The 12,514-nt window shown below is 46.6% G+C and overlaps 1 protein-coding gene across 1 annotated transcript in view; it reads right to left on the bottom strand.

Annotated features, from left to right (window-relative positions):
- Positions 1 to 3,849, bottom strand: part of LOC102867411 (optic atrophy 3 protein-like) — a 62,356-nt gene extending 58,507 nt beyond the window's left edge. Inside the window, exon 1 of the mRNA XM_006901270.1 lies at positions 3,708 to 3,849. Coding sequence (XP_006901332.1) covers positions 3,708 to 3,849 — 142 coding nt within the window. The remainder of the gene's footprint in view (positions 1 to 3,707) is intronic.
- Between the last annotated feature and the right edge of the window lie 8,665 nt (positions 3,850 to 12,514).

The raw sequence follows: 12,514 nt of genomic DNA on the forward strand, positions 1-12,514 counted from the left end.
ACACCTCGCATTGGAACTATGTATTGTGTTTGCTGTCTGGCTTCCTCACAAGGATGTAAGGTCCCTGGGGATGGCCTTTTTTTTTTTGCCTATTTCCTCTGCTGTAGCCACATCTGCACAAAAGCCACAACTCCATGCCAAGCCCTGACTTGACACTTTAGACTTGTTTTATCTTCCTTGATAGGTGTCCTTTAAATGGTGGCGAAGTTTGATGCATGCTGGGCTGCTAACTAAAAGGTCAAGGGTTCAAATCCATCAGCTGCTCCTTGGGTGATAGATGGAAAATCTCCTCCTATAAAGATTTACAGAAACCCAATGGAGGGTCTCCATGAATTAGAATTGACTCCATAGCATTGGGTTTGACTCTTTGGCAATCTTGACAGTAATATAAGAAATATTAGAGCACAAATATATACAAAGTACACTCATACAATGGAAGTCCTCAGCACAGTGCTTAGCACGAAGTAACTGTACAATCAGTGCTGTTATGTGTAACATTCACTGTTCAGAAGCGGAAAGAGCCCTCATGGCAAAGCCGTTAATAAACTCTCAGCTGCTAACTGAAAGGTATTTTGAACTGACCAGCGGCTTCACAGGAGAAAGATGTGGCAGTCTGATTCCCATAAAGATTACAACCTTGGGTGCTTTATGGAGGAGTTCGACTCTGTCCTATAGGGTCGCCAAGTCAGAATCAACAGCAACTGGTTTGGTTTAGGATACACACAGAAGTGGGAACTGATGCACACCATGTTTATTGTGGCTTTGTTCACAGTAGCAAAGAGTTGGAAACACCCAAGTGCTCATTAACAAACGAATAGATAGAGAAGCTGTGGTATATTCACACAATGGAATTCTACGCTGCATTGAAAAACAAGGAACTCATGAAATATTATACAAAATGGGTGACCCTGGAGGACATTATGGTGAGTGAAGTATCTCAGTCACAAAAGGACAAATACTGCATAGTGCCACTGTTGTAAAACGGAACTGACATTGGGGTTGGGGGGAGACTGAGAAAGATGAGATAAAATATGAATACTGCATTGAAACAGATGAGGGAGAGAACTGTTTAAAAGGGATATATGATTAGGTATTATTGTCATGACAGAACAAAGGCTGCATAGTGAAGTGGACTTGGGAGGGACTGTATAATAATGAAAAAATTTTCCTTTTACTTTTCAAAGAGAAGAGAGAACTAGGGAGAAGGGTGGGCAGGGAGGAAAGTGCAACAATGAATGAATAGAAATCCAAAGTCTCTGTAAAGTTTCATTAAAATTAATAATAATTTTTTTAAAAAGGGGGGAAAAAGTGGGAACTGAGGTTCAGAGGGGCTAAGGGACCTGCCCAAAGTCATTCAGTTGAGAAGAGGTATCACTGGGATACAAATTCACATCAGTATCATTCCAGAAGTCATGTTCCAAACCACAATCTAAGACCTGCCACAGTGTTGGGAAGAATGACAGAGACAGAATACCGTGATCAGGTCTGAGTCCAAAGTCCAGAGTTCAAGTCTTGTCTCTGGCATAAAATCCATATGTGACCTTTCACTTTCACCCTTCTTAGTTTTCCTACGGAAAATTAGGGAAGCTGTTCCCACACTGTGACCAGAGAACAAAATGGTTGTGTGGGGCAAATGAATTAGCTGAAATGACAGCACTCTGGAGATGGAGATCCAAAACTATTTCATCCCAAGAGCTGCAGTCTTGACATCAAACATCAAAACTAGGTTCTAAAGGTCATACGACCAGCGCCTGAACTTCGAAGAATGAAATCGTGAGTCCATAATGTTTCCCCTCCCTCAACATCACTCACCCCTATCCCTGTACTGTCTTCCTCATCTTTCACTTCTCAACTCAGATGAAGTCCCCACTGACCCCAACCAGGTGCCATGTCCTTTCCCACCCTGCCCTGTTCACTCAGAGCAGTTGCTGTCTGGAGACAAGCCTGTCTCCCCCACTGGACTCCAGGAGGGACCCCTGGCTTATCTGTACCGTCCATCATAGAGCTGGGCACTGTGCAGAATTCAGAAAAGAGCAGCTAAATGTAATGGATGAACAATTCATGGAGGTTTCCTCAGCCATATTGCCTCAAATTCCCTTGTCCTATGCTCCCACCAAGCCAAATGCACTACTGTGGAGCTCATTATAAGCCACAGGATTACAAGTTTGAGAGGCTGTACATATTTACCAAAGGAAATTGTCAATGCTACTCCTCTAGGCTGGCTGTTGAATTCAAACCACCAACCTTTGGGTGAGCAGTCCAAGAGGACACACGCTAAACCCATGCTCCTACAGACACCTATGGTAATTATACCACAAAACCCACTGCCGTCTTGATTCCAACTCAACGCTACTCTGTCGCTGAGAACTGCCCCACATGGTTCCCAAAGATGCAAACATTAGCGAGAGGAGATTGCCACAACTTTCTTCTGCGGAGCAGCTGGTGGGTTCTGTTAGGTGCCCAGTGATTGACCACTGAGCTAACAGTGCTCCTTGCTCGAGATATTTTTAATTTTTTAAAATTATTTTATTTCAGTGTGTGTGTGTGTGTGTGTACTGTCAAACAGGATCTGACTGGTACAGGAGGAGACTGTCCCTCCTTCTCCAGCAGAGCATCTGGTGGATTTGAACCGCACACCTATGGGATTGCAGTGTACCTCGATTTTTAAAGTGGTTCACTATTTTGAACACGAGAGAAAAAATATTTTCTCTTGCGCTGTAAAGCCACTGAAAACCCGCTGAAGGCCAGCTCTGAGTGGGCACATAACAACAACAATCTATTCTGAATGTTTGACCTGCCCTCTGGTTAAGCCCTGAATAACCCACCTCTGTTAACCTTCCTGACCGCTGCCCTCGATTAGACGCCTCCTTTAGCTCCCAGTCAGGGCCACCCTAGGCCAACAATGAGTCATTGCACAAGTTAATGAATGAATGAATGGACAAATAGTATTTTGAGGACAGATTGAAAACAGATTAAGTAATGTCCCCTCTAGAATGAAAACTCTCCTTGTGCCAGATTCCCAAGCCATCCCTCCATGTCCGGGACTCGCCCCAGAGCCACGCTCCTAACCCAAATACATTTTCCCACCCCCTGACTCTCTTATCCCCGCCCCAAGTGAAATAAGGACAAGCCAGGGTCCTTAAACGGTGATGTACAAGAACTTCCCAGTCCGACGAAGGACCCTGCCTAGTCTCTCTCTGACCTCACCCCCAACTCGGGCACCAAAAGCCAAATTCATTGCTAAGGAGTGCATTCTGACTCATAGTGACCCTGCAGAACAGGGAAGGAATGTCCTAGGTTTGCACAGCTGTAATCTTTACAGAAGGAATCGACCCTGGAGCTGCCGGTGCATAGAAACGCAAACTTTGCAGTTAACAGCCCAGAGCTTCCACCTCTGCGTAGTGACTCCTTTCCGGGTAAGTCCCTCCCAAATCCTTTCCTTCCCCAAGACTATTGGTTTTCTTGGACGTCCATCGACACGCGCTCTCGCCACCTATTGGCTAGAATTTTCCAGGCGTGACCCTACCTACGTTTCCCCTCTCCACTGGGCTGCTTACAAGCCCCTCCCCCAGGAACCCTCCCTATTGGCTGAAGGACTTGACCGGTTCGCGCTGTCATTGGCCAGGAGTAGACGTCCACTACCAGAGCAACCACCTGAGAGGGGTTAGAGAATGGAAAGGCTTGGAGAGACATGAGGTCAGACTTACACTGGGCCGGTGGGAGGCAGACATAGTTCTTGAAGAACTCACTTCGGCGGGCTCCTTCCTTAATGCGGTTGGCGAGTGGCTTGCTGACTTGCCGGATGCCCAGGTAGAGCAGCTTCGCCATAGGGAACGCGCCCACCACCATCTTGGCGGTCGCACGGGGCACGCGCAACCTTCCTGACCGGGCGGGGCGCCTAGTTCTCTCCACTCCTCCCCCGCCCGTTCGTAACCCTGCGTGCGTGCGTGAGTACGTACATACGTGCGTACGCTCGGGAGGAGCTGCCGGCGGCGCCTGACGTCACGTCGTCCGTTCTCCGAGTGTGCGAAGATCAAAGCGGAAGTGGCCTGATCTTGGGGGGTGGTACCGGTAAACGGTTGCCCCCCGGGAGTTTAAATTCCCACGCCCCCTGCGGCTGACGTCACCGTGTTCCTTCGTGACGTCACATGCCGACTTGGTCCAAGAGGCACTTAACTGGGTTTAATTTAGTCTTAAGTGCCACTTCTTTAGCATTTTTCCTGGAACTAGGAAAGCAACTGGCTATGTTGGAATCCCAGCCCTTCCACTTACCCCCAACACACATTAGGCGAATGACTTACCCTCTCTGGTCATTGATAGTCCCTGCTACATAGTGATTCCTGGGGACTATAGAAATGAAATGAGTGGACCAAAGTTTGAGTGGTTTGGTGCTGGACACTCAGTAAGCGCTCAGTGTTGTTGCTGTGACACGGAGTCAGTTCCGAGTTATATCAACGCTATGTACAACAGAATGAAATAGTGCTATATTTTAACTCATTCTTGCATGCATTGTGTTAGACCAGCTCATTGAGGATGTTTCCTTTTTTCCTGACCTGCCAAGTATGATGTCCTTCTCACGGGATTAGTCCCTTTTCAACAATGTTTGTCTATGTATATGAAACGAAGTCTTGCCATTATTTGACAGGCATTAGCTTTGTGGCTTTGTCAATGTGCTGTATGAAGGAACCTGAGTTGCTGTGATGTTGAACCATGTACTATTGGGGTATCAAATACCAGAATGGTCTCCCAATGTGGACAGTGTTTGGTGGAGCTCCCAGCTGTAAAACTGGTTTGGAAGCAGGAGTGGCATCCACTTCCTAAACCACATGCCTCTGGAAACTCTGTGAACTTGGAGAAATGACGATAGTTATGGAAAGGCATTAGGTCTTTTGTTCATAGAGTCGCTATGAGTTGCGTTCGACTAGACAACAATCAATAACAACATTCGCTTTGTGTGCCTTTAAGTCAATTCCAACATACAGCAACTCTACAGGACTAAGTAAAGCTGCCTCATAGGCTCCCCACTCCCCCTTTTTTAACACACAGAGTTTCTAAGACTGTAATCCTTACAGGACATGACTGGCACATCATTTCCCACAGAAGGGTTGGGGGATTCGAACCATTGACCTTTCAGTTAGTGGAGCATTTAACCTCTGCTATACTAGCACTCTTTATTATCATCGTTATTGCTAAGTCAATCATAAAAATGCATTTCACTTCCAGAAGCAGCTAATCCAACCCTTCCTTAAGGAACTGGCTAGGAAATTGAAGCCAAGAGAGGGGCGGGGGCTGGCACAAAATCTCTCAGTCTTCAGTAGGGGATAGCCCAGCATCTGTGGCTTCTTGGCCAGCAATACCATCCCCTTCACAAGTGGCCCCACATCCTCCACTGGGGGTCGAGACACCCTAGGGAGCTGGCTCTGGAGGAAGTTTAAGGACATGTCCCAGGCTGTCCTCTTTCACCCAGCAGGGAGCAGAATCATATAAACAAGGTCAGGAAGGGATTGAGTGACATTCCGGGTAGTGGAGAGCTGATGGGTAAAGGAGAGAGTTGCGGAAAGGCAGAAGAAGACAGCAAGGCAGAGAAGTGGAGTCTGGGAACCAAAAAATATTGTGGATGCAAATTCAGAGAATTCAGGCATTCTCCATCATCTGCTCTGATCCATCGGGTAACCTGTGTCAAGTCCTTGGGGGGTCAAGGGACCTTTGTTTCTCCATGTGTAAAAATGGTGCTGGTGTGTATGATCCCAGATATTTAAAATAACTAAGAATCCCAATCCCTGCTGGCCTGGCCAGGCTCCTGCCCATTTGACAGGCTGGCTAACTGAGGCCAAAAACTGAAAAGCATTCATCCAGAAGTTCGAGGGGCAATGAGGGTGAGTTGGAGAGGCAATGAGGCAGTTGAGGCTGATATTTCTTGAAGTCCGGCCTGGTCTAAAGACTGAAGGAGGAGGATGAGGCCCCCACTCAGTGATGGGCTTCAAGTGAGTCTCAAAAATATCCAATCATTCTTCTACTCCTAAAATCGTGCCCGCCCTGAACACAGCAGGGCTCAAAATATATCTCCAAGGGACCTCTGGTGGCCTACTGGCAAGAAGCTGTACTGCAATCCCAGAGGCGCACGGTTCAAATCCACCAGATGCTCTGCCAGGGAAGGAGGGACAATCTCCTCCTGTACCTGTCAGATCCAATTTGACGGTACACTCACACACAAAAATAATAAAATAAATTAAAAAAAAATATATCTCCATGGACTTGGTGGCCCATTGGTGGTCCAATGACTCAGTGCTTGACTGCCCACCCAAAGGCTGGTAGTTCAAACCCATCCAATGGCTTCAAGTGAGGAAGATGAGGCAGTCCGCTCCTGTGAAGATTTCAGCCCAGGAAACCCTCTGGGGCCTCAGCCCTCCTGGTAGCTTGGCTTCATCCCGGATCCCATGCATGGCTGTGTAAACAGACTCCAAGGGCCAAGTTCTACTGAGTCATAAAGGGTCACTATCCATTGAACACCCAGATTCATCATTTGCTTAGATTCATCATTTGCTTTTGGTTTTCCATAGGAACCAGATTGAGACCCCTGTATCTCTCCATGCCTTATAAGCAGGAGTGGCATCCACTTCCTAACAACATGCCTCTGGAAACTCTATGAACTGTGAGAAATGAGGATAGTTATAGAAAGGCTTCAGGTCTTTTGTTCATAGGGTCGCTGTGATTTGTGCCCAACTCATCAATCAACAGTAGCAGCAATCTCCATGCCAGTAGCTTCATGGTGATAAAACAGGGTGGAAAAAACACTAGTCCCCAAGATCCCAAGCCTCCTTTCCCCTTCTCCCCTTAACACAGTATTTCACCACCATCACTTCCAGTATCTCCGTACCCTCCCTACCCACCTCTCCTCCTAAAAGTCACTTTCCTCTAAATGCATCTTTTTTTTCCTCTCCATCCAATTCCCCTCCTCCCACGTCTTCCTTTCTCTGAGAAGGGTTTCCAGGAACTAATTGAAACTTCTGGGGGATTAGGGGGGTGAGGTTCAAATCTATTCAGGAGCTTAGAGCCTGTTTACACACTCATAGCATGAGGCAAGGAAGGAAACCTACCAGGAGGGGTGAGGCTGGTCTAGAACTGGGAGCTTCTTCCCACCCTCCAGCCTGGTGATCCCTGAGGGCCAGGACCCAATCCATCAGAGCAGCAGCCCTGGCCATCCTCAGGCGTGGGAACAGAGGCAAGTAAGGCAGGAGACGCGGGAGCCCAGGGTGGCCCCACTGCTGACTCACCGGCTCTATGAACTTGAGCTAATCACTTGACCTCTCTGGTGACCACATTGGAATAGGGCCTGGGACATTCTCAGAGGTCCTTCCAGCTAGGCCCCCGGGTCACCGTTCCCACCATTTCCCCCAAGATGGCTGAGGGGTCTGGTTACACAATCCCCCATGCCTCCTCCATCACAGCGGCCCTTTCAGGGAAATCCCAAAGCTGACCAATGTTCTTGTTAATGCCCAGTCCAGTCACCAGCATCTCCCACTGGGCTGGTGAAGCTGACTCCTCTCTGGGCTCCCAGCTTCTGTCCTGACTGTCCTTATGCTGACCCCAGGCACTGGATCCTGTTAAGTCAGCCATGAGCATCCTGCTTTCCATGGATTGAACAGTTTCCCTCCAAAACACATGTAGGGAGCCCTGGGGGCCTAGTGAGTGAGCTGTTGCGCTACTAACCAAAAGCTGGGTGGTTTGGATTCACCACTTGCTCCTGGTGAGGGGAGAGTGGAGGGAGGAAGAGGAGCAGTCTCATTTCTGCTATTTACAACCTGTGAAAATCCACTGGCAGTTCAGCTGTGAGCTGATGCGACTTGAAGGCACATAAGAATAAAATATGTTTATGTAATGATAAAATCTAATAGCTGTGTAAAGATCTCCCTTGATCTGATGAACCAAATAATGTAAAAGGATTAAGGGTGGAATGCAGCACTCCTTACTTCCATCCCAGTGTGCTTCTCTAGGGTGTGGCTAGTAAAATACAGGAAGAAAAGTGAGCCAGGCCGGGAGGAGGGGAAGACAGGAAAACCTCTGAACTATCAAGAAATTGCATCCTTGGAGGCGAGGATGGGGAGGCATCATCTCACGTACTTTGGGCATGTGCTGGGAGAGGCTTTTCCTTGGAGAAGGACAGCATGCTTGGGAAGGTGAAGGAGAGGAACACCCGCAACCAAGGGGATCGACGCAGCAATGGGCTTGAGTGTGCCAGAGATTGTGAGGTTGACGCCAGATAGGACGGGGTTCAGATCTGTTGTTCATAGGGTCGCTAATGAGTCATAATCTACCAGACGGCACCTAACAACCACCACGACCAAGAAATAAACACTGGTGGAGTGTGTCCTTTTGGACCGGAGCCCCTGCACAAGGAAGCCCCTTAATACCAGGGAAGGACAGGACACAGGGAGATCACCAAGGAATGCCTGGTCTAAAAAGGGTGAGGAAACAAGACTTGATTCCACAACACAGAGAGAGCTGGCTTCCCTCCCCCTGGGGCTGGCTTCCTGAATTTGGATTTCTAACAAAAGTATTGAATATACCATGGACTGCGAGGAGAACAAACAGGTTTGTCTTAGAGAGGGTGAGACCTCACTGCTCCTTGGAGGCAAGGATTCTGAAGCTTTATCTGACATATTTTGGACATGTTGCAAGGCGGGACCAGTCCTTGGAGAGGGACATCATACTTGGGAGGGTGGAGGGACCGTGCAGGAGAGGAAGACCCTCAGTGAGATGACTCAGTGAATGGGATAGTGGAGGTAGGTGTGTCAGAGATAATAAGATTGGCACAGGACAGAGCAGGGTTTAGGGCTGTTGTACCTAGGATTGCTATAGCAGGTGACTTGACAGCACATCATAACAACCTCCTAAACACAGGGAGCTATGGTGGCTTAATGGTAAGGAGTTGCGCTGCCAAACCAGAGGTATGGGGTTTGAATCCAACAGCTGCTCCTTGGGAGAAATATGGGCAGTCTTCTTCTGTGGAATTTCCTGCCTCTGAAAACCTGCTGAAGGTCAGCTCTGAGTCGGTTCTGACTTGGTAGTACTCTTGACAACCATCTCCTAAACTGTAGGAAGATGCCTTATTAAAACCATCCACTGGTAGTACTTCTGTTACACAGCAGCAGTAAAAAACTTAGACACAGCTCTTTGAAAGAACTAACCTTACAACAAAACCCAAAAGCCACTACCTACGAGTGGATTCCAGCTCCATTGGGTCTCTAAGACTCTTAAGTTTTCACAAAACAAACTGCCTCCTCTTTCTCCTGAGGAGTGGTGGGTGGATTCAAACAGATGACCTTTTGGTTGGCAGCCCAGCAGGTAACAGGCTACTCCAGCAGGGAGCCTTGACATTTACATCAGTAACAGCAAAGGCTGGACAGGGAGCTCAGGATGCAAGTAGGGAGATTATGTCTGTGTAGGAGAAGAGAGAGAAATCAGCTGGCCCAGTGGACAGAAAGCAATGTTACCAAGCCAAAGGTGGGTGACTTTTAATCCGCAGCCCTCGGGCCTGTCTTTCATTGCTTTTGTTCAATCTTCTAGCTCGTATAGCCCTGGTGTGTCCACTTGCTGTACAGCGGTAACTTGTGGTCGCTGTGAAGCTGAACACTGTGACACTGATGTATCAAATGCGATAACAGTTACCCACAGTGGACAGTGTCTGGTGAAGCTCCCTGATTAAAACAAGCTTGGAAGCAGGAGTGGCATCCACTTCCGTAATAGCTTGCCTCCAGAAACCCTATGAACCTGGAGAGAGGATGAAAGACATCCAAGTGTTGAAGACTCTCCTTCATAGGGTCGCTATGAGTCGCCTGCAACTCGATGGCAGTTAACAACAACAGGAGAAGAGAAGGGTCAGAAAAGGAAAAGGGAATAGTGCAACAATGAATGAATGGAAACCCAAAATCTCTGTAAATGTTTATGAAAATTAATAAAATATAATTATAGAAAAAAGAAAAAGAATGGTCACCCAGGTAAAAAAATTTAAGCAGTGTCACTGAGTTATACGTGAATAAATTGATGAATTGTGCAATATTATTTTTTTCCCCAAGTTATATCTTAACATTTTTAAAAAAAAGTTTTCTTGTGACTTGAGTGAATGTTTATAGCGCCAGTAGGTGTTCCACTCAACCATGCATATGAATCATATTACATAACATTGATTACAATCCCTACATTGAATAGGCGTGTGCTCTATTGTAACAATAATAGATATTATTTTTATTTTGTATTAAGACAGAGCCCACCCTTTGCCCTGAGCATCCCCGAGGCCATATTTATCTAAGGGTAAAAGGCAAAATTATTCTTGAATCGACAAGGCCCCACCTGGTCTGCACCATCTCAACCTCATCTCCCATCCCTCTCTCTCTTCCTTCTCTCCTGCTCCAGCCACTTGCTGTCCCTCAAATCTCAGGGCCTTTGAATCTGCTGTTCCCTCTGAAGAGAGTGCAACCAGGGTGCTCCTTGAAGGCACGGATGGTTTTAAGTTTCATCTCACATACTGTGGCCATGTTGTTAGGAGGGGTCAGTCCTTGGAAAAGAGTGTTAAGCTTGGAAAGGTGGAGGGTCAGCGTAAGAGAAGAAAGCCTTCAACAAGATGGATTGACAGAGTGACTGTCACAACGGGCTTGGGCACATCAGAGATAATGAAGACGGCACAGAATAAGACTGGCTTCAGATCCACTGTTTATAGGGTGGCTGAGTCTTCGTTGACTTGACAGCACATCACAACGACAACAACAACAACATTCCCTCTGCCTGAAATGCTCCTTCTTCATCAGCTGAATACACAGCATGTTGTGTGACCCTCATCTCCTTCAAGTCCAAGGGTGAGCAAAAGAGAAGAACCTCAACAAGATGAATTGAAACTGTCTATAACAATGAACTCAAGCATATCGGGGATCCTGAAGATGGGGCAAGGTTCAGATCTAGTGTTTATAGGGTTTCTCTGAGTCATAGTTGACTTGATGGCATCTAACAACACCAACAACATCTATAGGAAGGATTGGGCAGTGTTTTATCCTGTTGTCCTTATGATTCAGAATTCATGGGACAGCACCTAACAACAATAGCAGCAGCATATCTATAGTTAGAATCCCACTTGCAAATAGGTCACCTTTGTTATGTTAATGAGAAAAAGATGGGTGTGGAGTATGCTTTATTTTGGGGGTGTGTGTGTGATATGCTTTAAATTAATCTCTTGTGAAATAGTAAAGTTTAAACAAGCAAAGGAAAAAAGGAGAGGGCAGAAGAAAGATACGAAGCCACATGAAAATCAATCACCCCGCAGTGGAAGCTCAAAAGAGACTAAGACTTCCTGTAGAGTTGACACCCTGAGTTCAGACTTCTAACTGCTTAAACCATGAGAAAGTAAACTTCTGTTTGTAAAAGTCACCCTCTTGTGGTGTTTTTCTTATACAACAACAATGCTAATAACTAAGATGGATTTGACACTGGAACAGTGAGATACTTAATTTGTGAAAGTGGTTTTGGAATTGAGCATTGATAAAGGATGGAAAAGGTTTATGGTGCTATCAGTAAGACATCAGGGAACTATATAAGCAGCTGCTCTGTAATCTGAAATGCACACACACAGTTCGAATCCACTGGATGCTCTGCTGGAGAAGGTGGGACAATCTCCTGTGCCAGTCAGATCCAATTCAAAGGTACACAACAAGAAGGGTGTGGTGGGGGGAAGATCGGGGAACTCTGGTGGCCCATTGGTAAGGATTTGTGCTGCCAACCCAAAGGCACACAGTTCAAATCCATCACCCTCCCAGAGAGAAAGTCGTCTGCTCCCACGCTGTTTACTGCCACTGAAGCATCAGCTGTGAGTTGGCTCTGACTCAATGGCCCATGGTAACAACAACAATAATAGTAAAAGAAGGGGCCTGGAGGGGCTGCCATCATGGTGTGCCATGTGGGTGGGGCTGCCATGTCCAAGGGACAGGAGAACGAAGCCTGCCAAGACAGAAGAGGTGGCCCTGTCACTCATACAGACTAGGAGAATGGATCCACCCAAAGCTAGTGGAGTAGAGTTGCATCCATATGGACTTAGAACAGCTGAAGACCAAGGGCCTTCTACCCAGAATCCACAGTGTGGTGTGCCCAGAAGGGCAGGACCACTGCCCACATGATCCCAAGGAAAAGAAGATCATTGCTGGGTTTTGAACTTGTGGTGCCCATTATCCCTTTCTCTCCCATTTGTAATGGAAATATCCACCTTATATCTGTTTTGCCATTGTTCTTTGGAAGGAGATAGGGAGCTTTCCAAATTTCACAGGTTGCAACAATGAATGATTTTAATAATTTTTTTACTGCAACATATATATTTTTTACAGCATATTCTTTCCATTTATTTTTTCCCCATTCATTCATTGTTGCACATTTTCCTCCCTGTCTACCTTCCCACCCCCACCCCCAGTTCATTTTTTCTCTTTGGGAAAAAAATTCTTTAATTGTGAATTTTTTATTTTATTAATTAATGAAC

Source organism: Elephantulus edwardii, unplaced genomic scaffold (assembly GCF_000299155.1).
Source record: "Elephantulus edwardii isolate Elephantulus edwardi_28Jun2011 unplaced genomic scaffold, EleEdw1.0 scaffold00315, whole genome shotgun sequence".
Taxonomy (NCBI): domain Eukaryota; kingdom Metazoa; phylum Chordata; class Mammalia; order Macroscelidea; family Macroscelididae; genus Elephantulus; species Elephantulus edwardii.